We start from the raw sequence: 26,807 nt of genomic DNA on the forward strand, positions 1-26,807 counted from the left end.
CGTCAATAATAATAATTATGTCCGGCGGACCACTGTACACATGATCGAATATGGTCCGGAGCGCACCAAGGTCACGGTGCGGTCCGTACCAAATTCGAACGTCTGTTTATAACTTTAAGTTATAAACAGACGTTCGAATTTGGCTGCATATGTCTGAATGAATCCCTGTCTTTTAAATATAATTTTGCCCATTCTTTTCTCTTCGTTTTCTTCTTTTCAATGGTTGTAACTTGTACTTGTACTTGTACCAAAAGAAGCCTTGAACTGAGGTCTACATGTGAAAAAAATACAACATTCTAACCACGAATTTATTACGAGAAATAGATTTTCAAGGAATTCGGTTTGACTTTTAATGAGATTACTATGATCAATGCTCGAAATATTCACAAAAAAAGGAGATTAATTTGTATTAATTTGATATTATTGAATTGTCTTATAAATCTAAGATATTTTTTTTGTTCAGTTAATTTATTACATATAAAGATTATGTACCTACATATAATAATATATTTAAATATCGACTATAACTAACGACTAAAACATAAACAAAAACTTGGTAATAGATAGATGATATATATAATTTTGTTTACTAGGGACAACCCTGACATTCTTTGAAAATCTATATCTCGTAATAACTTCGTGGCTAGAATGTGGTATTTTTGTCACATGTAGAACTCAGTTCAAGGTTACTTTTGGTACTAAACAGAGCTTCTACTAACGCCTGCATATAATATAAAAAAATAAAAACGAAAATCAGTAAAAATTACAATACTTTCGCCTCTATCGACAATATCGAAAATTTCAAAAAGGGATAATTTGCGCCTTTAATCACTTCATATATTAGCAACGTAATAAATTATCTAGTCACTAGTGTATCTATTTTTTTATACGAATTTATTTAGCTCAGTCGGCCGCGAAAATTCCAATATTTTAAATGTTTTTTTAAAAATCGTAAATTTAATCATAATTTTTAAACAAAGAATATTTTCTTTGTGCGGCAATGCCTGGACGGATAGCCGAAACCGATTGAATATTGAAACTGTAAAGGCGAAGCTGCAAATTAATTAAATGTAATTTTAAATTATCGTGCAAAGATTTTTATACATTCGCTTTAGAAAATGAAGAGCTATTAAAAGCTGTTTCTTCCAACAGCAAATATAAATGCCAAAAATAAATTTTCTCTATTTAACATTGCTGTTTTAATTATCTCCCGTAAAAAATAACTAAAACTCGTATTTTTGATGCTGTTAACCCTTAAATCAAATACTGGCAACCCTAGGTGCGGTGCGGTCGTGTGGCGAGTCGATCGCACCGCACGAGTACGGTGGTCCGGTCGCACCAGTTCGAACGTCTGTTTATAATTTTAGATTAGACAATCTCTACATACATATGTTACAAAATCAACCCCTACAAACATAGATGAATAGTTTTTATTTAGCTTGGTTACATCACATAGCTCAAAAACGGCTTCAGAATTTCAACAGAATAGTAGAAGCAGTAGAAGTTAGTATATATTAAATGCATATGTCCGTATGGATTGAGTGATGAGTCGCTTAGTTTGGGACGTAAAAAGTGATAAGAAATTGCTGCTTAGTTTTTTTGTGTGATACAAGTGTGTAACATAAGTACAATACAATATGCATTGTAATGAAAATTGGCATCATACTTCTTGAGAATTTATTTTTATTAACATTTTAAATAATTGGTTTATTATTCAATACCTCATATAAAATTTAGTTATTAATTATTAAAAAAAATCGTAAGTTCATAATAAATCAAATAAAGAAATATTTTATCTGCGGTTTTTGACGCTTTTATGACATTTTGATTTTATTTTGCGTACTCTGTAATCTGTATCTTTCTATTGCTCATCATGGAACACAACTAGAAAGACGTATTGTTTGTTACTTCTCGTGCAAATAGTGCCTAAAGATGGGTTTCTAAGTTTTAACAAACGTTTGCACACCTGCGTGTGCCTTCACAAGTTATCAAAAATGTTGTAAGTACTAAAATTTAATATATAATATCTTTCCAGCAACTTTGTTAATTGCATGGTATGGTTCTCCGTACACAGCGACAGCAATCCACATTCCATTAAATGTAGCTTTCACAGTTTCGTTGCGTCTATCACATAATTATTACTGACGTAAACATATAACTACTATACTGACTGTCTTTTAAACTACGTACGATATTGAGTAAGATCATATCGATGAATTTCCTTTTGTTTTGTTTGGTTTCGCGGCTAAAATTCTCTTATTTCACGATGTGATTAAATTTATATGTGTACTTTTTCTAATTCAATTTAGATTTAATGTATTACTTTGAATGAAATCGATAGCATCTTATCAAACAAACAATCTGTAAGCGAAATAAAAATATGAGTCATCATTTCGATAAAATTGTTAATAGTCATGGGATCATCTCTATTTTGCTAAATTTATAACGATACTCTTATTTAATATGTATACTGATCAACAAATTATAAGAATAATTCAATTTCTTAAAAATACTAAGTACATTGCAAAATATTTTGCAATGTTCATTACATAGGTAATGAATAATGCAGGTTGCAAGTTCTTATTGAAAAGGTTTGCCAAGCTCAGCATAGGTATAATTACAAAGATATTTGGTAAATTATTATTTTAAGCATATATTTTTTACCTATTTAATCTCTCACTTATTTGATTCAAGAATTTTTAAACAAAATCATTGAAGATTTTACCAAGTCATCTGTAACATTACATACATTCATATAAACTTTATCCTCTTGCAATTTATAATTGGGTTTTAATGAACATTGTCTTGTTCATCTGTACATTTCTATGAATTGTTTGCCGTTTTCCTCATATAGGTATTGTAGTAATGAGTATTGAGGATTTGATTGTGTGTATTTTCTGTAAATACTGCCTATATTTATTAATAAGTGTAAACTGTAAAGATTTTTTTTATTTGAAATAATATGTTTTTTAGAAATATAAAGTCATATTTGAACACATTGATCAGGTAATAAAATAATGAACATAAGTTTTATTTAATACTGACATTCAAAGTATGTTCTTACATAATAAAAATGTTTTATAAATTTTTATTACTGTGTCTACATAAAAAAAAACTTTAAAGTTAAGTTTAATAGTGTATGGTGTTGTTATGAATCTTAACCCGTTGACCACCGAGCGCCCCGATCGGGGCACGACACAATAGATTTTCTATTGTGTCTGTGATTCCGAGGACTGATGGATTAATACATACATTATTCAGCGAAGTATCATAAAATATATATAATTTATAAGCGGACCATTACAGCATTTTTACATTATTATGTAGTTATTAAAAAAAATTATGAAAGTACCAGTATCAATTTTGCACACCTTGATTGTGATTTTGATTTAACTGACAAGTTCCCTCTTCAATCCAAATATATTTCAATGAATAATAACAAGTCTACGTTTTCGACTTATTCATTTAATGTAAAGTTTTACTATACTTTAATATACAAGAATCTGTAGTTCAATATTTTACTCATTTTCAAAAATGTCTGACATTTTATTAAGCTTTGAGATACTCAGTTTAAGCCATCAACAGTAGTTTTTGTTTAGCTAAGAGTAATCTATAAAATCCATTTATTTATCTCACATGACCTCAGAATTCAATTATGTGAGTCTTCAGTCTTATCAATACAAATGATTATGTAAAGGAAGTTGTTTCTGGATATGTCTATTCAATCTTAATTGCGTGTTTATTTTGACTATGTCGAAGAAAAATTACTGTCCTATTCAAATTGTTACAATTTTTTTATAAAATAACATTAATCTTCTGCTATTCATTTTTGAAATCAATAAGTGCAACAAAAAACCAAGTGTTGTGACTAGAACATTGCTCCATTTAAGTTTTGTACATTTAAGAATTGGGCTATTTTTAGCCAGTTTAGCAAGTATGAAAATATATTGGTTCAAGAAGTCGGTATTAAAAAGGCGTGTGCTGGTGGCAGTGTGGTATTTACCAGTTTATTCTTGTGTTTTTTTTTCATCTAATTAATATACATTTGGAATTAATAACTTTTCAATGGATGTTGATGTTATGATTATGACTTAAACCAACATTTTCTATATACAATAAGAAAGTGGGCCTCCATTTATATTTTAAAGTTGATTGAAATATAATTACTATGTCTAGTTTGTAAACACATTCAAGTTATAATTGAAAAAAAAATCTATCAATGTATTGACCTATGACACTTCTTGTCAAGATTTCAATTGTTTTACGTAAGATTTTTGTATTAAAATAATTTTGCTATCTTGCATTTATCACTAATTAACAATTGTTAATCTTCTCTATATGCGGTAACAATTGTCGTTTTTATGCATTATGTTAAGATATAAGTAAATATTTGTAGCAATTAATAAATTTTGTATATAAACCTATTTTCAAGAGAAGAATCTCTATGAAATTTAAAATGGTTGACTAAAAAAAACGTTGATATTTTATTTTATATATAGTGATACCTTATCTTTTTAGATTGTGAGTTTGAATATAAATATACATATATATATTGGAGTAGTCCTAATCTGTGTATCTATTGCGGCTATTACATAAAAATAAATGTTTCTTTGAAACAATAAAGTAAACATAATAATTAGTAATTACATTGTATGCTTTTATGATTTACACATACAATTTGTCATTAATGCTACATGCTTGCAAACCCTGGATTATAAGGGTCATTCATCCATCACTATAAATACAAGTATTCACACTTCATAGTACTGAAATATAATATTTTTAGTATGATTCTTTAGAGCACTCCTTAAATGAGATTGCCATGGTTAGCAGCTGTTGACTTCTCTCAAGAAGGTTTTAAAATTTACAACATTTTAAAATATACTTCTTAAATACTTCTATTCATTGCAAAGAAATGTTTCTAATATAACTCATGAAATTTATGTTTTCTTTTTTAGTGCCAAAATGGCGTCTCCACAGGACAGCTTTGTCCCTTACCTGCAAATACCATCACCACTCAAGGACCTCGATCTATCTCGACCTTTACTTATATCCCTGGTAAGATACAAATATATCTATTTTATGTAGTGATAAACAATCTAAAAATCAACTATGGTACTATGTATTTTTATATGCTATCAATTTACTATTTATTTCAATGATGGGGAGGACTTAATTTACACTTTTGAAGTGAAAACTTCTTTAGCGGCGTTGGGTATAAAATCTTAAACTCGCGTCAGGAGTCAGGACACGTGGCCTGATCGAAAAAGCGTAAGACGGATTTTTTTTAGCCCTTATATTCCCTGCGTAAGACGGATACCATTCCAAAATATCAAACATGCTGAACGTTAATAATCAAGTTTTCACTTCTGCCGGCACTCCCGGAGTGCAACCCGTCTTTTTTTTAAATACATATCTATCTATAATTAGTAACCTTAAGAATCATAAGATGGTACATTCAAAATTATTGTTGGAATTATATTTTGTGAAAGTTATATAACAACTGTATTAAAAAAATATTTTGATTAATTCAAATTCTTTATTAATTTTGAGAAATTTAATGTCATATTTAGTTGCTAATTCATTTTTATAATACTAGGGCAATATAAAATTTTAGGTGCTGTGAGATTTACAAATATTTGCATTGAAGGCAGCAATATGACGCGTTGATTATTTATATCAAGTTGCCTGATAATACAATGTTATTAAAACAACTATTTAAAACGTTTCAGAATTTAAACATCTGCAAGGATGAGTGCAAATCAATGGGATTGGTCGCTGGCTTCGGCCGACGGCCTGCTAACATCTAATGAACGATCTTTGCTGCTCGAAGTCGACCTATTAAATACCGATGAAGGTTGGTACTAGTAATATATATTGCAATTACCCAATGACCTTTTAATTGGGCAATTGTGGTTTATTTTGAAGTAAAGTTATAATGCAAAAACATGTACCTTAACTTTAAAGTATGTATCCAAAAAATACCCTGCACATTTTGACACATTTTATTTCACATAAAACACATATTATGTACAACATTATAAGATGTAGACAATTAAAAAAAACTATAGTGTTGTCTTCGTACCAATACTCGACCGACTTCTATCTTAATTATATCTACGTAACATATCGAATATGCGTGGGCGCATATACATCTAATTTTAATTTTAACTTAAATCGGACATCACTCAAAGTATTAAATACAATACAATTAACCGTAAATTTTACCACACCAACAGTTACGTTATAGTCGAGCCAATTTAATAGGCAACATTTGACGTCTATCAATTTTGTCTTCGAAGAGAGGTAACCTGCTTAAAAACATCGATTAAAGTGAATTAATCGATACGGACTTGAAACATTTGTCAATCGAACTTGAAACATATTTATTAATTTATGGTGATTTTTATTCACAAGTTATCAATGCATTCGATTCTAGATGTCAGATTTCGAATTTTAGAGTAACGTCTCTGGTATTTAAAAAGAAAAAAAGGTAAGTGACACAAAATTGTAGCGACGTCAGTTCTTTAATTCAGAAATTGTTTATTATGTTTAGAATGGTTTATCAGTAAAATGAAATCTTAAAATTACTTGTATCGGTTATTATTATTATAAATATGTAATCGTAATTGACAAAAGTTAAGAAAATGTGCAGTTCTAACAAAACGAAATATCATGTTATTCTATGTCGTCGTTACTAGGTTACATTGTTGAATTTTGTTAAACTGTCAAATGTTGCCTATTAAAATGGCTCTACTATAGTTTATGTCGATCTTTAGATCGAGCACGTACGGGTTAAATAGATGACGCAATAACCACGTTTGAGTCGTCACTTTAGTATGCACGAGACTTAACGTTTACTTTCCATTTCACCAAAACGAGGGCATGAATTTGAACTGCACATACGTAGTAACTAAATTCAAATGATAGCGAATCTTTATTCATTTATCGTTTATATTAAAAAAAAAATGCCACTAGTCTATATTTGGCTCCAAAATACGCCTGTAAATGATGCAATTTATGTCATTAGCCTAATAATGAAATTTATTTCATTCATTCCTTTTCCTTACCCTATCTAGTGCTTTTTGTATTACCCTCATCAATCGTTTTCTTAACCTGTATCCCGTAGGATATAACTTTGTAAATATGGCAATCCAACTCCCTTGAATACTCATGGGCGACCCTTAACAACATAAAAAAAGTTTTAATGTACTACAACATTTTTTTCATTCCTATTCCAAAAATACGACTTTTAAAACACAAATATTCTACGTTTGACCATTAATTTAAGAGTGTCTCTATAAGTCTATACCAAAATGTTATCGTTTGGGACAACGTATCGTAATATTAGTAAAGATAAATTAAAAAAGAAATAAATGCTATTTCAATTTAAATGAAACCAGGCATCTACTTGCTGAAGATGAAATTTTTCATCTGGAAATGTTGCATTTAAAAGTCAATTTAAGATTAGTACCTACATTTTATGTGGATCTTTCTAATTTAATTTAAAATATTTTTACATTTGTTTGTACTATATTCGTAGTCAAAAGTAATTTATATAAAAAGCATAGACTTATCATCTAATAAAATCGTAGTAAAATCAAATTTGCACATTGAATATTTAAAAGAATACTTGGCGTGATCTACAATCGATATCGAAGCCAAAAATATAGTTTTAAGATTTTATGTCTGTTTGTCTGTTTGTATGTCTGGGCTAAACTTTTAAAGTACTGCATGTATTTACTTCAAAATTTGTAGGAATATTACCAACAGGTCGGGTCAAAAATCAACATAATATATCACCTCCATACAGTGGCGTGCACTTTATAAAGACATAATATAGACACTGCCTGCCCTACCAAACTCAGATAATATTTATAATTATTTATTTAATTATTACCCAAGAATGAAAATCGCAGTGTTGTTTTATTTCATTAATTACGTCATGTGGTACGATACAAAATATTTCAATTATATTTCAGATCCATCTATCGGTATTTTGGTCGCATTATTATCGCATTTCTATAGTTCACAGAGCTACTATGCATGCGCTGCACTAGCGTCGCCACGGGACTCGGTACGTCACGGGACGGCAAAGGCAAACTAATCGTGTCTAAGTTTTTATATGTGTGCTTTGCGTGTCTATACTTATTTTATACGTGTGCCTATTGCACAAGATATTTACTTGCACAGGGAATTTATATCTGTACAAATAACATTTTATACATAATTAACATATCCATATGACCCATGTTTTTTTATATTAATTATATAATAGGTCAAACAATTAATCGTCGTATTTGCTCATTTAATATATATTATTTTATAGTGTCTTTTATTTATGATCCCATACCTAAGAAACAGATCACGTTTATGATAAATGGAATGTATTAGTGAATGTTTTCATTTATATGAATACAGAGAGTGCTATCACTGTAACATTCCTGTTTGATGCTATCTATACTATCTCTACTATCTCTACTAATATTATAAAGAGGAAAGGTTTGTAATTATGTATGTATGTATGTATGGTTTTCACGCATAAACTATTGGACCGATTTCAAAAATTCTTTCACCATTAGAAAGCTGCATCTTCAGTGAGCAACATAGGCTATATTGCATTTTCAAAAAAATTAGAGATCCTTACCAAAAATGCAATAATGTAACCCAAGGTGTATAAAATTACTTAATAAAAATTGAATTGAAGTACGAGGATGGTTCTTATGAAAAAAAAAAACCTAAATATGTAGGTACCACGGGCGAAGCCGGGGCGGACCGCTAGTAAACATAAAATATAAATTATAACAATTAAATTGCTTCCGACTACTATATAAACTTGAACCAAAGTAATAAGAATAGAAGTCCTAGCTGATTATAGTAATCTTGATTCTTGAATGTGGAGATGGCAAGTACATTGAATAAATATATTTTAGTGATAATTTCACAGACTTACATGAGAATGGGCAAGGAGTTCACGATTTTAGTGACTCAGTCATGAGTCTTATTGAATTATTCTTAATTTTATATACTTTGTTACTAGTTTCTACACTAGTATTCCTTGGAAATAAAGAGGTCATATTGTCTGGAAATAAGAGGTCATAATACGGCTCCAGTAGTGAAGCATAGCGCCACAGATACAGCTACAGGCTATGGATACATATATTTTGACTGACCAGTTGGCTTGGTTGGTAGTGGCCCTGCCTTCGTGATCGATTTTTTTTCTATTCTTTAAAATTTAATAATCACAGATTCAAACACATTGAAATGCAAAAATAGTGTGGTAGCGATTGCGAGCCAAAATAGGACTCTTTAATTTCCGAAAAATTATTCTGTTGTGGTTGTAAAATATATTTTGTCATAATAATTTTAGTTACAATTCGAAGCTTTACATAAACAATTTTCAACTACATATTATAGTAGCCGGAAATTTTCAACATTTTTCATTGCTGTCCCGCTTATATTATATGCTTCTTCGTTCAATCTTTTACTATCCAATGCAAAAATATTGTTGCAATTCGAATTCTAACCAACAATTTCAAAATATTTTTTTTATCGATTAGCGCCTTCCACTAAATATATCCTTTAATCTTATATGATACTTACACTAGATTTTCGCCTGCGGCTTTGCCCGCGTTTTCAAAGAATAGCCCGCATAGCTTCCATTTCTGTGGGATTTACAGGATAAAAAACCTATTCTGGGTCTTCAGCTACATACATACCAAATTTCATTGTAATCGGTTAAGTAGTATTTGCGCGATAGAGTTTTAAACACCCATCCATCGCTCCTCACAAACTTTCGCATTTATAGTATTAGTAGGATATTACTAGAAGTTTATAAAATTTAATATTTTTTTTAAATAATGAAGTTGTAGTTTTTGTTTCTTGTGTGCTTAGATTTTTTAAAATTAATAATCTGATGGAGACATTAATTACAAATAAGCGTCCTTGACTTTTTTTGTATTTCAAGGTATTTTTACACATAGTTTATTATAATGATATAAAATACATACATAATAAATAAATAATATCCGGTTTTAATTCCGCTTGATGTAAGTATCATATCCGGATATATTTTAACAGTCTATTTTATAGATCTATAGATTTTTCTTGCTTTGAAGAAAATAATATTTAGGTTAATAAAAATACGACATATAAATAGATGGAGATGGAAGCAGCATTCTAGTATATTATATGTCATTACGTGACAGTGCCCATTAAAAAAAAAATTAAATAGCCACACCATTTTCTTATGTCCGAACATCCTTAATTCATTCTTTAGACATGAGCATGATTTAAAGACGTGTTTGGAAACAAACTTACACAATTCTATAATTGCTCCAATGCATCCAATTATAGCCCAATGGATGAAGCAGGCGTCTGAATGCTTCTTCGACATTGATACGCTACTTCGAGAATTGGAACCTTTAAATGGATCCATCTTTCCGAAAAGAATTATTTGCCTATCCTCACGAGCAGTGGTTTTTCCTGGTCGAGCATTTCTAGGCACTTAATCAGAAGTACCATGCTTTTTTAAATAAACTATTAGGCCGGCAGATACTGACACAAAATTTCGTGTCATTTGTAACAGGATGGCGGTCCTACAGGGGTCTTAGTACGCAATAACAAAAAGAAAAATGATGGTCAGATTTCAGAACGCTGGTACCGGCGGACTAGTCTCGTGGGCGTTAGTCGAACTTGTCGGATAAATAGCGAAAGTCAAACGATTTGTAACACAAAAATTTTATAATTTACCGATAGCCCACAAAAAAGATGCAGGCGGTAGTGTCATGCCATACTTTTCCGGTGTGACTTACAGACCGACATACCACCGCGAATGCGTTGATTAAAAAAAAAAAACAATTCAACCATTTGTACCAGGCTAACTTTTGCACAGGTAATCATCATCGTACAGCCATTTACGAAAATCGCCATGCCATACTTTTTGGACGATTCCAAATGGACGCCATACCGCCGAACAGAAGTTCATTTCAAGTTTCAACAGAAATTTATTTGCGAAAATTTATTTGCAAATAAATAAAATTTATTTGCAAATAAATTTTCGCCAAACGATCTTACTTTTACCCATATTTACTGCAAAACAAATGATTTTTCAGCAACTTTTAGATGGAATGTTAATAAAACGGTGCAAATATTTCTAGAAGAAAAAAAAATATTGACGGCATTACAACAAGTTTTGACTTTGGAACACTAGAACCATTCTGTTTCTAATTTGTTGTCCAGACAGAAAATACTCGGAAATCAGACTTGACTTAAGGTTGTTTAATTTTATAAATTTAAGCTAACGTTTGATTAAAATTAAGCAATTTCTTATAAAACTAGATAAACGGGTGTTCTATTACAATTGATATAAGTAATGCTTAATCTCTAATGTAAAATAAATTTGATGACTACTTCATCATGTTATGTGTTTCTAATTAAACGTCCACCACTGTATAATTGATAACCTCCTCCTCTTTTTTTAATGTTGGTTAAATATCAAAAAGGTAACAGCCCTAGAGCTTCATCAGTGCTTACGTCATCACACTCATCACAGGGGCTTAGTTTCCTAACTGTTTGTATTAGTATATTATTTTCTTTTGTATATTTACAAACGCGTAGGAGTTTTCTGATGAAATAAGACGATAGCTAACAATCATTCGCTAAAAATCTAATTTTAACACGTTCAAGATTATAGTCGTTTATTTTAAAGTTAGGTTATGTCTACGTCGTTATCTTATCAATTTAAATATAATAAACCTTACTTTACATTTATATCCACTCATATATATACAATGTTGGCTTTATTTGAATACTTCCGAAATTATTCCATTTGTTTTACCAGATAATTTTTTCTCTGTAAATAAGAAAATACATATCATTATTATTATATACATATCATCATCATTATTATAATTTTTGATTTCGTTGATAATGAAAGCCTGCATGAAATATTTTGCATAATGGTTTTATGGTGCTCTAAAATTTAAAAACGTCGATAGGAAAACGCAATGACAACCTTATTTAGCTTAGATGATTTGCTAACCCTTATTTAGCTTAGTAGTATTGTTATTCTATTATATGAAACTATTAACTATTATAATTTATAGTACAGATTAAGTAAAATACATTACATTATGTATATCATAACAGGATGGTTTCCTACAATAGCTAAAAGACAAAATGCAAACTGCTATGCATAAAACGTACAAGCCAAGCACAGCTAATTACGTGTCGGTTTGATTTGATAACAGAGTTAGACATAATATCTTTAATTTTCAATAGTAATGCGCATTCTATAATATGCGTTGTTATAAAATTAATAAACTTTGATTGCTCTGCATCTGCTCTCGTGTAGGCGATTGCTTGGCCCCCCACGAACTCACCTCATGACTGATAACTCTGGGGTCAATAATTGTCATCTTATCCTATCATATCGGCGTACTTGGCACGTCAGTGGTAGAGTTATGTAACAGTAACTTTATGGCTAGGAGAACTACTTCTAAGCATTCTCAGAATTAGCAAAAGAAAGGACGAATATTGAAGTGAATTTAAATTAAACTAGGATGGAAGGACACGGAGTTACGATTATATCATCATCATCAGCCCATATATGTTCCCACTGCTGGGACTCGGGCGAGGGTTATATGTTAGTGTTTCCTTTCACTGTTTAGAACAGTGGTGATGTAATAACATGCGAAGATGAATTTAAAAATTAATTTATTTCCTGCATGGTCACCTGGTCTCGAACCCCAGACTTATCGATTTGAAATCCGAGCTCCTCACCACTGAACACATACATCCTTCTAACATGTATAGATGTATAGATTAAATATGTATATGATATTTACTCGAAGCAATTATTATTATTTAAATAATTACTAAGCACTAGTGTTAAACAATTTAATACCTAGTACAGAATAGCACCTAGTAAAAATTGATAGTTATATTTTATTTATAAACCATAAAAGAACATTATGAAATATTTTTGTTTATTTAATAATTCGTACCAATTATCTTCTAACGCTCTTTAACTATTATCTTACTGCAAGTGTTATTTTTTTCTTCTGTTTTCTATAAGTAACAAACTCTTTACAATCCCACGTTTCTGAAAATCACGTCGTCGTTGTAAAATATTTATGGTGCCCAATAATATAGTAAACATATCTAATAAGATCACTACTAGCATTTATTTCCGGTGTTTCTATCATAAGCGGGCATTATTCTCGGTACCTAATAACCCAGTTAATTTCAAAGGCGTGTTTTATTTTCATAAATACATAAATGTGAACCTGCCTCTGTAACTATGTTTAATTAAGAGATAGCGTTAAAATCTGTGATAACTTGCCTAATATACATCGTAGTTCCTCAAATATTCCACAACACTATTTATGTAACGATCTCGTGTAAATATGATAAACTATCACGCAGGTTGTCGTTAAATTCGAATGCTCGGAGCTAGGTTGCTATGCTGAAAGCGTGGGTGTGTCTTGATAATCATTTACTCTCCGTGTGATTGGCCGAATATTGTTTATATTTAAGGCAAAGACGTCATAGTTTCTTTGAAAACATTCATATTTGTTTGGACCTCTGCTCATGTTTTCGAATCGATATCTCTAGATTTAAATGTTTTCCACTGGTTATCTTGTTACCAATGCAATGGAAATAAAGATGGACAATAAATAACTCCCTGTTTGTGTCGCTTTGGATGCTTTATTACTGATATAATTCTATTTATTATGAACTTATTTTATTGAGTGACGTCTTTGATCGCATAATTTTCAATTTTAAAACTATCCTCCTTTGTTTAATTTTGCACGTAATCCCTTGCAAATTTTCAGTTAGCTGTAGACTGATCCTGTGAGCTTCTTAGTAATAAAGTCTGTTGTATACTTTATCTCTGAATCTAGAATAATTTTGGGCAAATTGATTATTACTGATTATACCTATAACTATCAGATTTTTATCAGGTGGGAGGTAAAAAAAATAACAAATAACAAGTTTGAGTGCAACATTTTAAAATTCGTTATATTTTTTTCAATCATCAAATCTGATAACATTAATTAATTAAGATAATTCTGAATGCTAATGGACCAAGTTCTGTTTTTCTTTTTTTTAATTAAAATATTTATTTAATTTTTGAAAAAAAAAAATAGATATATTATCGAGAATAAGTAGATAATATATTTTATTATATACTTGTTTGTCCAGCATCTCTAATTTAGTAATAACAATTGAAGATAATTTGTAAGCTGTAGATATATTGACATTATCAAATAACATTTTGAACATCGCGACATCTGGGCGTTACTTTGACGTAATATCGTGCGACAGATATCTTTCATATATATATTGACGTATTCGGTTCTCTCGTTGTATTTTGTACACTACTTATCTAAGCTCCTTACCTTGAAGCTTCTCCGATATATTCATTGAGGTTGCACTTATTGTTCTACATTAGTCTTCTATCAAGTGTTGATTCATTTGGTTGTTTGTTTTGCTGTCTATATTAAATATTTATGCCAAAAATGTGTTGTTTAAGAGGCAATGGCATGTGTCATTTGTGCAGGGATTTCCAGTTATCACTGTTGCAAAGTAAGGTTTAAATTTTTTTTGCATTTTTTTTATTTAAAAATAATTATTATATATATGTATTATATCATGCTATCAATTTAAATTAATATTTATTTTTAATGGAATTGAATGTATCATAATTTTAATATAATAAGGAAAAATATTTTACATCATAGATCATTCTATCAACAACATGTGTGTTAATATAATTTATTACTCTGAGATATAGTCATAATTTATTTATTTCATCTGATGCAGTCTTAACCGGTGGTAAATAAAATTAATTTGAATGTACTTTGACAATTCCTAAGCCGTAGAAGTAAAGTCAAATAAATATTTAAGTTTTCAGTTGGAAATATGGCACCAAAGCACAAAGCGAACCCCTATATAAGTATAACATAAAATAACATTGGAGTGTTATCTAACAATAGATTTTGTTCCGGCAGATCTGCTCAAGAACTTTTCCGGCGCTGGTACGAAGGTCGGCCTCGGCGGCTACGCGGTGCACGACGAGTTCTCCAACTCGCTGTACCCGCCGTCGCCGCAGGAGAGCAAGCCCAGCCGGGCGGAGCTAGCCAACGACCTCCTGCAGCAGCTGGAAACTCAATGCAAGCAAGGTACGTTATGTGTCAAAATTCGAATTTCGAATTTTGGCTTGTTTTCTTTTTTTTTTCTTTAGCTTTTTATTCGGCCAGGTTTTTTAATTGATGTGCCATGGGATGTTGTTTGCGTTTGAGAAATGATGATATATCATCTGCTGTTGATTTCCAACGTCTGTGTAGCATTTAGGGTAGATTATTAAACTACATATTTTGAAACTAGAGCTTACATTACAATTTGTATGACCAAAAATAAGAATTAAAATACCAAATAGTAAAGATATTTAAAAGAAATTACGTTTCTGTTTCAATAAAAGCAGTATTTCATATGTGTACTAATACTACATCGTGTAACGTATTCATACGCATTCTTAATAACATTCTGGTTAAAACTGGCAACGTTCAGTCAAAAGAAGTAACTAATCCCTTAGTAAAGTGCATGAGAGACTAGTTTCACTTGCATAAGTTGTGAGAACTAGATATCGTTACCTACTTTAAAATTTAGTGACGGAACGAATAAAATATAAAAATGTAGGTAATTGAAGTAATTGCACCTCTTTTATGCACTAATTCGGCATTTTATACTTGTACGTATCGACATGTACAAATTATAATTTTGTTTCAAGGCAAGCTGACATTTCGAATTTTATTTTATAAGTAGTTGAAATAAAAATAATGCAACATCAACAATACAACTATCCTATATTCGCACAATATTATCACTAGTTATTTTAAGTTGTGGTGTAAATCTAGAAAGACATTCGATATTGTACTTAGTATTAGCTACTATCGACCTATAATTATTAAATTATTATCTTATACTAGCTTTCCACTCGCGGCTTCGCCCGCTTTGTCTAAAACCTAATAAAGTATATACTAAAACCTTCCTCTTGAATCACTCTCTCTATTAAAAAAACCGCATCAAAATCTGTTGCATAGATTTAAAGATTTACATAGGGACAGAGAAAGCGACTTTGTTTTATACTATGTAGTGATTTCACTCAATATTATCGCTACATTATTTAAGGTGCGGGAAAATCTGGAAAGGCATTCATTACTGCACTTATTCATTTATTTTCTGTTTAATATTTGCATCTTTATTAAACAAAGTATTCTTTATTTCTCCATAGTTGCTAAATATTTAACATATAATGTTTAATTCTATATTTTTATTATTTTTGTTACGTCCGCGTCGTCGTACCTCAATCTCAGAGATTCCGCAAGTGCATCACGCTTTTTAAAAAATGTATTTGGAATTTTAAATAATATAAAGGGAACAAGTATCAAAAAACGGAGGGAACTTTAAAATGCTAATAATAATCATTCTTCTCTATTCTATGTCGTATATATTCTATAACATATAGTCAAAAAGTTTGGAAAGTCCAAAAGTGCACGACCCATAATGCTCATTCCTTCGCCGAAAAGAAGATTTTAGTTTTTCGTTGATAGCTATTAAACGATACTTAATAACATCACCATTTAAATTCAATACCAATCTCCGCATAGTAGATCTACAGCTAATAAAAAATAAGTTTTACACAAGTTATCGTGTCTCAACCGAAAAAAAGTGTTGATTGACGGGAATTTTATTTTTTCTATTTCTACATTTCTTTCCTGTTTAATTTTTGAAACAATTTTTATTAGTTACGGTATTAATATTCATTAAATTATCTATAAAATGATGTGCAGATTAAGGATATTACGTGGTAATCCAATCGTGTAATTAATTAAGTAGTTGCGGAACCAAGGCAAAAAAAATTTTTCGATCGTAAAGCACTCTCTAATGCTTCGCATTATGAGTCGTGCAATAAGTTTGGAGTCGTGCAGGTTCTCCTTTAAAAAATACGTTTGAATTTGTTAAACGCATTTTTTTTTATAAACCTGTTACTTAGGCATCGGTTCAAAAATCTGTTTTTTCTATTTCTCTGGTTATTGTATATGTATATCATAATGAAAAATTGGTACAAACTTATTGCTTAAACGATGATTGGCATGAAATGCAATCCCGCGTTTATGACACTTACGTTTGTTATTAACAAAAACTATCCTTAGACTTAATAAGTCGTTATATTAACTTTGGTCGCATGATGACTGAAGCATTTTTTTCAATAATTTGATGACACGAATTAACTAAAATACATTTTAACATTGCTGCTGAAGATAACTGGCCCAAAAATTATTACAGATGACATTAAAGGAACGTTTTGGATGGTACGATTTAAATTCTTAATATTGCAACTAACTAATTGGAATTACAAATAAAAAATAAAAAACTTAATGTTAGATGAAAAGATGAGAGAGATACCCACAAAAAATAAAATAAAAATAATAATTATCATATAAAAAGTGTTGTAAAGATTATTTTGTAAATATTAATAAATAAAAAGATAATCTATTTAATTCAGAATCGACAAGTTCTATTTTGCATACATAATATTGCACTGCTGTAAAAACTAATTTCAACTGGTTTGCATCTTTTTGATTAATCATTGAGATAAATCCGAGTCACCCAATAAAATGCAATGGAATTAATTTATATATCTCGTATTAGCCACCGTGCTCCGGTTCGTAAATGTAAATTATGTAAAAAAGACACACCTCTGCTGATCACACATTTGTACCGTGGCATGTGTGATCTTGTAATTGAATTATCTTTTTTATTATCGCGCATGTGAATAAGTTTAATGAGCGCTTTTTATATTTAATATTATAAAATAGTTGCTTATAATAATTACTGCTATAAATTTGGATAATTTTGGAAGGTTGTCGGTAATGTAAATAAATGATAATTTTTCTAATAGTATTGAATATCATCACCGTCGTATAGTCTTTAGATGCATACTGTGTGCATACTGCCTTTTCCTATCAGGCCCCTTTAAAATGATTTACTTTTATTATTTCTAAAATAAAGATAACAGCAATGTATTCTTAACCAAACATATATGTACCTACTACAATTTTATACAATGACGTGATTAAATATTTGTTTGATCTTTGTCCTAAATCATATGCTTGTTGCTTAGAGCTTGTTGTATTTTCTTTACAATTTAAATAGGTACTATTTCCAGAAAATTTTAATTAAAAAGTACACAATCTCTATCTGATGAGCAAACAGTGTATGAACTCTAATTATTATAATTATTAGTTTACTGTCAGTACAAATTTAAAATTTCCACGAGTTCTGCGTAATTGTCTTTATCAGTAGCATGATGACGGAAAATATTTGACCTTATAAAAATAGTATTTGTTGATAAAAGAGACATTAAGAACAACTGAACATAAGATTCAATAATGATTATGATTTGATGAGTTAAGCTCAGTCGTCATTAAAATTCGGTACGCGTATCTACTTGGAATTTATAAACTTTAAACGTATCATATTGTTTTTAGAGCAGGCTCCAAGGAGATGTTCGTTTGCAAAAATAGCGGACCTAAATCTGACTTCTGATATATATTGTATAGGTCCCAGACATCCTATAGACAGATGTTGCCAACCAGTTTTGTGGTCCCCCTGCCCGCACCCCGGTAATTAAATATGGCATACAAAGAAAAAAATAAAAATTTCCAAAACATGCCGTGTGGGGTATCAAATGAAAGAGCTTATTGAGTAGATCACGAATATATAGCATACTATATACATTTCTTACACTTTCTCTAAGATTTTTTAGAAAATTTACGAAAATGGTCCATTTTTGAGTTAACTTTAAACCACTATAGATTGAAAACTCATGAATATATTTTTTAAATTATTATTTTAAATAATTAACAATAGTCCATTGTTTATGATTCAATAGTTCGTAATATAATATAAGTGAGCTATGTGGTGGATTTGATGAAAATAACTATATACTATATGAACTTGAAAATATACTCGCCATCTTTGAATGCTCCCCCCACTCCCCCATGCAACTATTTCACTGTACCAAATATTGAATCGTAAACAATGGACTATTGTTAATTATTTAAAATAATAATTTAAAAAATATATTCATGAGTTTTCAATCTATAGTGGTTTAAAGTTAACTCAAAAATGGACCATTTTCGTAAATTTTCTAAAAAATCTTAGAGAAAGAGTAAGAAATGTATATAGTATGCTATATATTCGTGATCTACTCAATAAGCTCTTTCATTTGATACCCCACACGGCATGTTTTGGAAATTTTTATTTGTTTCTTTGTATGCCATATTTAATTACCGGGGTGCGGGCAGGGGGACCACAAAACTGGTTGGCAACATCTGTCTATAGGATGTCTGGGATCTACACAATATATATCAGAAGTCAGATTTAGGTCCGCGATTTTTGCAAACGAAACTCCACTGAGAGTCCGGTCTATTTAATAATAATCAGTTTCAATTCCTGGAATATTTAACGAAAAACGTAATGCAATGTCTCTTTAAAAATCCTATATATTATGCTATATATATACACTTTAGAAAACGACAACGTTATTTTTTATATAAAACATTTAATGTACAAATTATGAAAATGTATTATGTATAATATTATATTACTTTGTACTCGAAGGCCTAATAAGTAGAAAGTTGATTTGAAATAACCAGTATAAAGTACAACTTAATGTTTCAACACAAACAATGTTCACGGGGTTAAGATATATTTTTAATTTGTGTTTATTATTACATAGGCTAAATTTTAAAGACTGTGGGAGAAATATCTTAATTCTCTAATTTGAGAAAAAACTCTTTTATTTATATTTTTTAATGCCTACACAAATGTAGGTAAGTGAAAGAACAAGAAATAAAACTGGTAACAACTTGATTTTCGGCATTGGAAAGTTACATATTCCTTTCTTGAAGCGCACACTTCCATTTAAAATACCTTATTAAATATTTAGAAGAAGTATTATCAATGGTTGAAGTTTAAGATTGTTGGAAACCAAACGCAATGTACTATAACTTTGATACAAACCCTCGAATTCAAGATACTAATATAATTATGATTTGTTATCTTGCCTAAGATCGGAATTAGTTATAGCTATTAAAACGTATTTTATTTATGTTTAGCCAATGTCCCAAGGTGTCCGTTCATTAAATGGCGATATAACTACTTCCTCTTAGTAAACTATGTCCTTTTAGGACTTATATTATTTCCCATTAAATTTTTAATGGATTGCATACGTAGATTTCAGCATCCTTACAAACTTTCGCAATGGATGATGATAGATGAAATAGACTTTAAAATATTGAATTTCTAAATCTACGTGTATTTAGGAATAATTAGTTTATGGGCTCTTCAAGTTGATAATTGATATGACAAATCATTGTAACTTGAAACGTGATCGTAAATATAAGACATTGTTTAGGTAATTGAAATGCAAAGCCTGCTGCAGCAGCGTGAAGTTGCAGAGTTGTAATTTCTTTTCGCTGGGCGCGAGAACGTGTGCGAGCGAGGGGAAAGGAGCGGAGGTCCGACGTTGACATTGCACGCGCGCGCGCACTCAGTAGTGGCGTGAATCGCGGCGCGTTTGCTGGTTGCTATATCCGTGACAATAAATTCGATTCGAGGAGAACATTTCGGGCGCTCGCGCTCGGCTCGCGACCTATGCCTGCCGCCGCCCATGAGCCGCTTGGACGCCGTTAGAATGAAGTACCACTATCGCTGCATTTGGAATAAGGAGATAGTGTTCAACTCACAGAAACTTGTTAAAAGACGTTAGGTGATTGTGTCTGATGCACTGAACGTTCACGACGACTACTGCTCGCAACACGAGGATTTCAGATTCTGCAATAGCACTGCCTATATAATCGTAGAATTATCGTTAGAGTATTCTAGCAGTAAGAATATTTATAAAGGACAAGTATTCGTAAAAATATTGGACTGCGTGATGGCACTTGCAGATCTGTATGCCGGTACGTGTTTTGTAGGTGTTTAAATATATGTTCAATGCTAGATTCAGTTGTCTTGATTCTTTTCATTGAATGTTTTTGTGACGAAGCAATTATATCAAGGCCTTCACGCTCTAATTCTTCTTGTGTGTTCAAGAACAAAAGGCGAAGATAATGATCAGATTTTAATTGATTTATACAATGCCCTAATATCCTAAGCCCATGTCTTTAAACTTTCGTTTTGATATCAATTCGAGGTAACTTGATAGAGGTCAGCCAATACACTGTCAGCGGAAAACTTATTCTTGTTTTCATGTTTATATCTGCTATGCTATCACACATGTTTTGCTTTAACGTTTAGGTCACACTTCGATATCTAACATTCTGTTATTTATGTGCACTAGATCGCACAGGAGCATGTTTTATTAGGGCTCACTAGTGTGAAGGTTTATCGTCGTACAAATAAACATAACGAGTAACTTGCCACTCATTCTGTAAACATGTTATCTAGAAGCGAACATAGTTTATATTTATAGCCCCATTTATTATTGCTTATTGACACAAGTTTGAATATATTTTGCATAGTATAAAAGCAAATCGTATGATTGCACGCGTGGACATTACCGTCGCTGCATTCACGTGGCCAACGATTGTGGTACAAGTAGGAGCAGTGTGCGGGGTGTCGTGTATCTGCATGCCTCACACACACACACCATAATAAAGTTTATGCAGCGCGCTGGTTTTACGAAACCTGTATATTATGCATTCTCTGAAATATTTGGGAAAGACTTGGAAGGAAATATAGGTATACAGGGTGTCCCACTATTGGTATACTAAGCGCGAAGGGACTTGTAGTTTTGCATACCCTGATCACGTAAAAAATACTTAAAACAACAAAATTACGTCAAAAATGTTTTGCTAAATTTTTCCTGAAAATCCATGTTTTATTCTCTAGCTTCGCGCAGCCGGCATATACCGCTTCTCTAATGTGAGCATTTTGTCTATGAAACATAATCTTAAACGATATCTCACGTGCTGGTTGCAAAGTTGGGCGGGTTGCTTGTTATGGGTGTACACATAGAGTTTTAAGAATTCATCTATTTAAAAAAAAAATGCGTCTGGAATTTTATAAATATTTTTTTCGTACTCAGCGTATGCAAAACTATAACCTCCTTTGAGCTTAGTATACCAACAGTGGGACACCCTGTATACCTTGGCCATACTCCCTGGTATCGGTGCCTAGAGGTTGTTTGGGATTAATTTTTCCACATTTGCGTCGCAGGTCGCTGCTAACTGATAAACCAGTTCGCTTACAAGGCGACCTCGATCGCCACTCGCCCAATAATTAAAGCGACTTATTGCCCACTTGTTTCCATTCTTGCGCATTGATATTGATTGCTTGAAGGAGGCTTGTTTACTTCTATTTGTAACATTTAATGCCTTAAAGCTTCTTGAAACTTTTGAACTTACGTTGAACTTCTTCATAAATAAAGTGGTACATCATTATGAACATTAATGATTGATGACTCTTAATAACGGTTCATTATACCTTATAAAATATTTTTGCTATGATTTTCGTTGTAAAACAACCATTTTGACATGGTGACTAGATAGATCTCTTAAATTTTTTTCTGACGATATCATGTTACTGTTAGACGTAGGCAATAATTTGGTGTCTGCCTAAAATATAATTACATAAATTATCATAGCGCTCGGACTACTGCGCGATTAAACAAATCTTCAAAAGTAGGTTCATTGACCCATTCTAAGAGTATCGTACATTAACACTGATTGCAGAACTTTGATCATATCTATCTTGAACTTTTTAACCCTTGTTTCTAAATTTTACATTTGCGTATTGAAGCTATTGTGCTTTAAACGTTGTTCTTATATCTTGGCAACCTGATAATGATTTAAAAGTAGATGTATCCAGAAATATCTGAGGGCATGGACGCACACCCGATAAGTTTATCGTAGTTGTTTGTTGTCAAGTTAATTTCAACCTCTGGGTAACTGTTGTTTTAAACATGCGTCGTTATTAAAAAATAAAAGGGAATTTCCCCTATATTTTTTCCTTATTATACATACTATTTCTCGGTATTTCTTGGGACATTTTATGGCTATGATAATGAGTTTTTATGAACATTCCTTAGATAATTTATTTTAACGAAGTAAATAATATTGTTACTTGTGGGGGATTTTTAGATGTTTAGATGTAATTTATCATGAAAAACCAGCGGATTACATATTAGCAATTTAGCAGAAGTTGGCACTGTATCTTCTTATATATAAAAATGAATCGCAAAATGTGTTGGTAAGCGCATAACTCGAGAACGGCTGAACCGATTTCGATAATTCTTTTTTTATTATATTCCTTGAAGTACGAGGATGGTTCTTATGTAGAGAAAACGTAAACATGTACCACGGGCGAAGCCGGGGCGGACCGCTAGTTTCAAATAAATCCCATTCCTTTGAAAAAGTATAAGGATTCTTGTAAAGTTACTATATATATATTTATTTATGTTATATTGTGGTTTATTTCTAAATCCATAACATTACTTATCCTTTGTAAGGGGAAGATAGCTATGATTACACACTTATATCTTCTATTATGCCTATGACAGTGACACTCAGCATTAGTATTTGTTACACGTGTTATTTTAAAGCATTCTACTTTTTTCTACTTTAAGTACATTTGTATCTTTGTCGTAGCGTTCTCAGATTCCACCATGTGCGCAATATTTTTAATAGATAAGAGCATTATATAACATAAAGTAATAGATAAAATTCACCAGATAATATAAAATCATAAATCATTTTTCATTCAAGTAAACCGAGATGAGCTTTGAGCTTTTCGAAAGCACTACTTAGACTACTAAGTAGTAGTACAAGTAGGTACTTTCGATTACAAGCGGACTTTGAAGTAAAACTTTAGACTCATTTTAATGTTCTTATTTCTTGTAGATAACTATTCGTTTACTTTCTTGTTTCACTATTGATTGTTATAATTAGCGTCTACTTTATTTATGCTTATGTTCTTGATTTTAAATAATCGCTTATAATCTGTTTCTCTCAGCATATCATTAAACATTACGGAAGAGTTATTACAATTATTTCGTATTGAACTTTATCTGGGTCAGTGAAATCGTGTTATCATTATGTTAAAATAGTTGGAATGGAGTGGTCGACGAATGATCAGCGCTACATAGTGTCAATTAGAATCAATTGAATATTGTGTGTAGTTGGGATGTCGAAGATGTCGATTCACAATCGATTCAATGCGTCTGAGACTGATAGGAAATTTCGCGATTGAGTAACCAATCAGACGTTAATAATGAAACAAAGGCTCTTACCCATTTGTGCTTTAAATGCACGATAAAGAAAATGAACATAATTTAAACTCTAAAATATTACAATATTATTTTGATTGCAGCTTATCGTGTCTCTCATTTTAATACATTTTGCTAACTTTTGAATTAAAATCTAAACGTCATACATTACCTAGTTGTGTTAAATTGGATCACAAATAGTTATTCTTTGATAGAAGTTTTTTTGCAAACTTACTATGTTTGCTCATTAATTTAAAATGTTTGCAAATTAACATGAATTCATTAGCAAATAAAAAAAACACGTTATTTGGTTTTTAAAATTTATTTTAATTTACATATGCCTTAATTTTGTAGTGATGATATCTTCTGTTTGTTTTCTTAAATAATAAGATAAAAACCTTCGAATGATATAAAAAAGATTTAACAGTAATTCCGTAAAATCGCACAACAACCATTGAAATTGATAAATATTATTGTCGAAATATATTCCACATGAGATGGTCATGGTATTTTGTTAGGTTAAGTTAGGTAAATTTTTAAAATTACAAACTTTTACTCACGTATTGCTCTCAAATAATAATTGAGTTATTGTCATTTTATTTGATTATATGTATTAATTTTAACGAAGAACGCAGACTAGGTTTAGTCATGATCAGTCCAGTATGAAATATGTTACAAACACTTGTGTTTAAATTATTATAAAATAATTAAATTGAACCGAATTCCAAATAGTGAAATAAAAAAATAATATTCCTACGCTATATTCACAATTTCCCTGTAAATATACGTGATACGAATTTACAAATTGTGGCAATATTCTAACAGATTCTTCTCTATTTCAGAAAACATATTTTCCAACTGGCTGGAAGAGAAGGTGGACCTCCCGATCTTCGAAAACATCTCGCAAGTACCGGAGCGCGTGGAGGTGCCGCAGGTCGCGCCCGTCGCGGGCGTCCCGTACGCGCCGCAAGCCGGCCCGCAGCCGACCGAGGAGCTCCTGCGCGAGTTCGAGACCGTCTACGGCGCCGTCGAGCTGACGCACCTCACGCCCCCGCAGAGCCCGCCCGGCCCCGCCACCCAGCTGCTGCTCAGCTACGCCCAGCACGCGCAGGGCGCCGCGCCCGCCCTCGCCCCGCCGGAGCCCTGGCCCGTCGCGGCCGCGCCGGCGATCCTCCCGGACTACGACTGCGACTCGCAAGCGCTCGAGGAGCTGGTGCGGCTGCGCGCGGCGCAGCTGACGTCGCCGCAGCCGTCGGGCGCCAGCTGCAGCGGCTCGTCGCCGCCGTCGTCGCCGCGCTCGTGCTCCACGGACGACGAGTGGGCCTCCTCCCGCCCCAAGCCCTACTCGCGCAACGCCGACGACCGCCGCTCGCGCAAGAAGGAGCAGAACAAGAACGCCGCGACGCGCTACCGCCAGAAGAAGAAGGCCGAAATCGAAGTTCTGCTCAACGAGGAGCAGAACCTGAGGCAACACCACGCGGTCCTCGGTGACAAATGCGCGGACCTCCAGCGCGAGATTCGCTACCTCAAGGGCCTCATGCGCGACCTGTTTAGGGCCAAAGGTCTCATAAAATAAATCACCCTCTCGGTTCGCCCACTTAAGCGAAAGAATTTAACCTGTTTCACCGCCGACGAGCGGCTAGAGATTTACAGTTCCAAAAGAAGAAATGGAGTTCTTTATTTCGGATGTTATGTTTAAGTTTATTTTCTAGTTATGCTAGATAAGTTTTAAGTTTTTACAGATATAATTTTTTAATAAACTTCGAGCAGCACTTGTCATTCATATCATTAGTCGAGGGATAACATCTAAACCATGTAACATCTTAGTAATCGCAGGTGGCGCCATTATCACCATATTTCTTTATTTAGAGGATAGGTTGCATTCATTGTTATGAAAGCATAGTTTATTAAAATTTTACTTAACATTTTCGTTTCCATCAAATATTAATGTTTTACGTTTCAATTTATTTCGTGAATCTAATATTTTTTTATGTATTTTATTGTACATGTTTTCATACAATATATGGAATGCGACGGCGGAAAATGTTGTTTTATTTTATTTTTACAAACCAAAAACACTTAAACCCAAAAGGTTTTTTATCGTATAGGAGCTACCAACGTTGACAAGTGAGAATTTTAGTATAGCTGGTTTTTTGATATATTGTTCCTCTAGCTATTTCGGTTAGAGTCCGCGCAGTCTGGCTGGCCGGAGTGGTTGCGTTCAGTAGTGCGCATCCTATCTGCACAGGAAATTATCCTTAATTTAAAGTCATTTTTTAACGCGTAATTTTTAAACTTTTGCCTTTAGATAGATCCATCAATCATAATTTTTTTATTGCAAGACGTTTTTTTCGTTGTTAAATAGGTGCCAGACGCAATTTTTAATTTCGTTTTTATAAAAAATTCAAATTATTTTAGAATGTCTGTAAATTTCATATTATGTTCTTCAAACATAATATAATCT

The 26,807-nt window shown here is 31.9% G+C and overlaps 1 protein-coding gene across 1 annotated transcript; it reads left to right on the forward strand.

Annotated features, from left to right (window-relative positions):
* Positions 1-1,840: 1,840 nt before the first annotated feature.
* On the forward strand, positions 1,841-26,387 carry crc (bZIP transcription factor crc). Its single transcript, XM_090107921.1, has 5 exons — positions 1,841-1,999; positions 4,959-5,058; positions 5,733-5,857; positions 15,018-15,188; positions 25,186-26,387. The coding sequence occupies exons 3-5, from the start codon at positions 5,752-5,754 to the stop codon at positions 25,917-25,919; spliced, it is 1,011 nt and encodes a 336-aa protein (XP_089964047.1). The 5' UTR covers positions 1,841-1,999; positions 4,959-5,058; positions 5,733-5,751; the 3' UTR covers positions 25,920-26,387.
* Positions 26,388-26,807: the final 420 nt, after the last annotated feature.

The sequence above is a fragment of the Colias eurytheme genome, chromosome 12 (assembly GCF_061535395.1).
Source record: "Colias eurytheme isolate Ceu_HAF_F1 chromosome 12, ilColEury1 Martin Lab GWU primary, whole genome shotgun sequence".
In the NCBI taxonomy this organism is placed as follows: domain Eukaryota; kingdom Metazoa; phylum Arthropoda; class Insecta; order Lepidoptera; family Pieridae; genus Colias; species Colias eurytheme.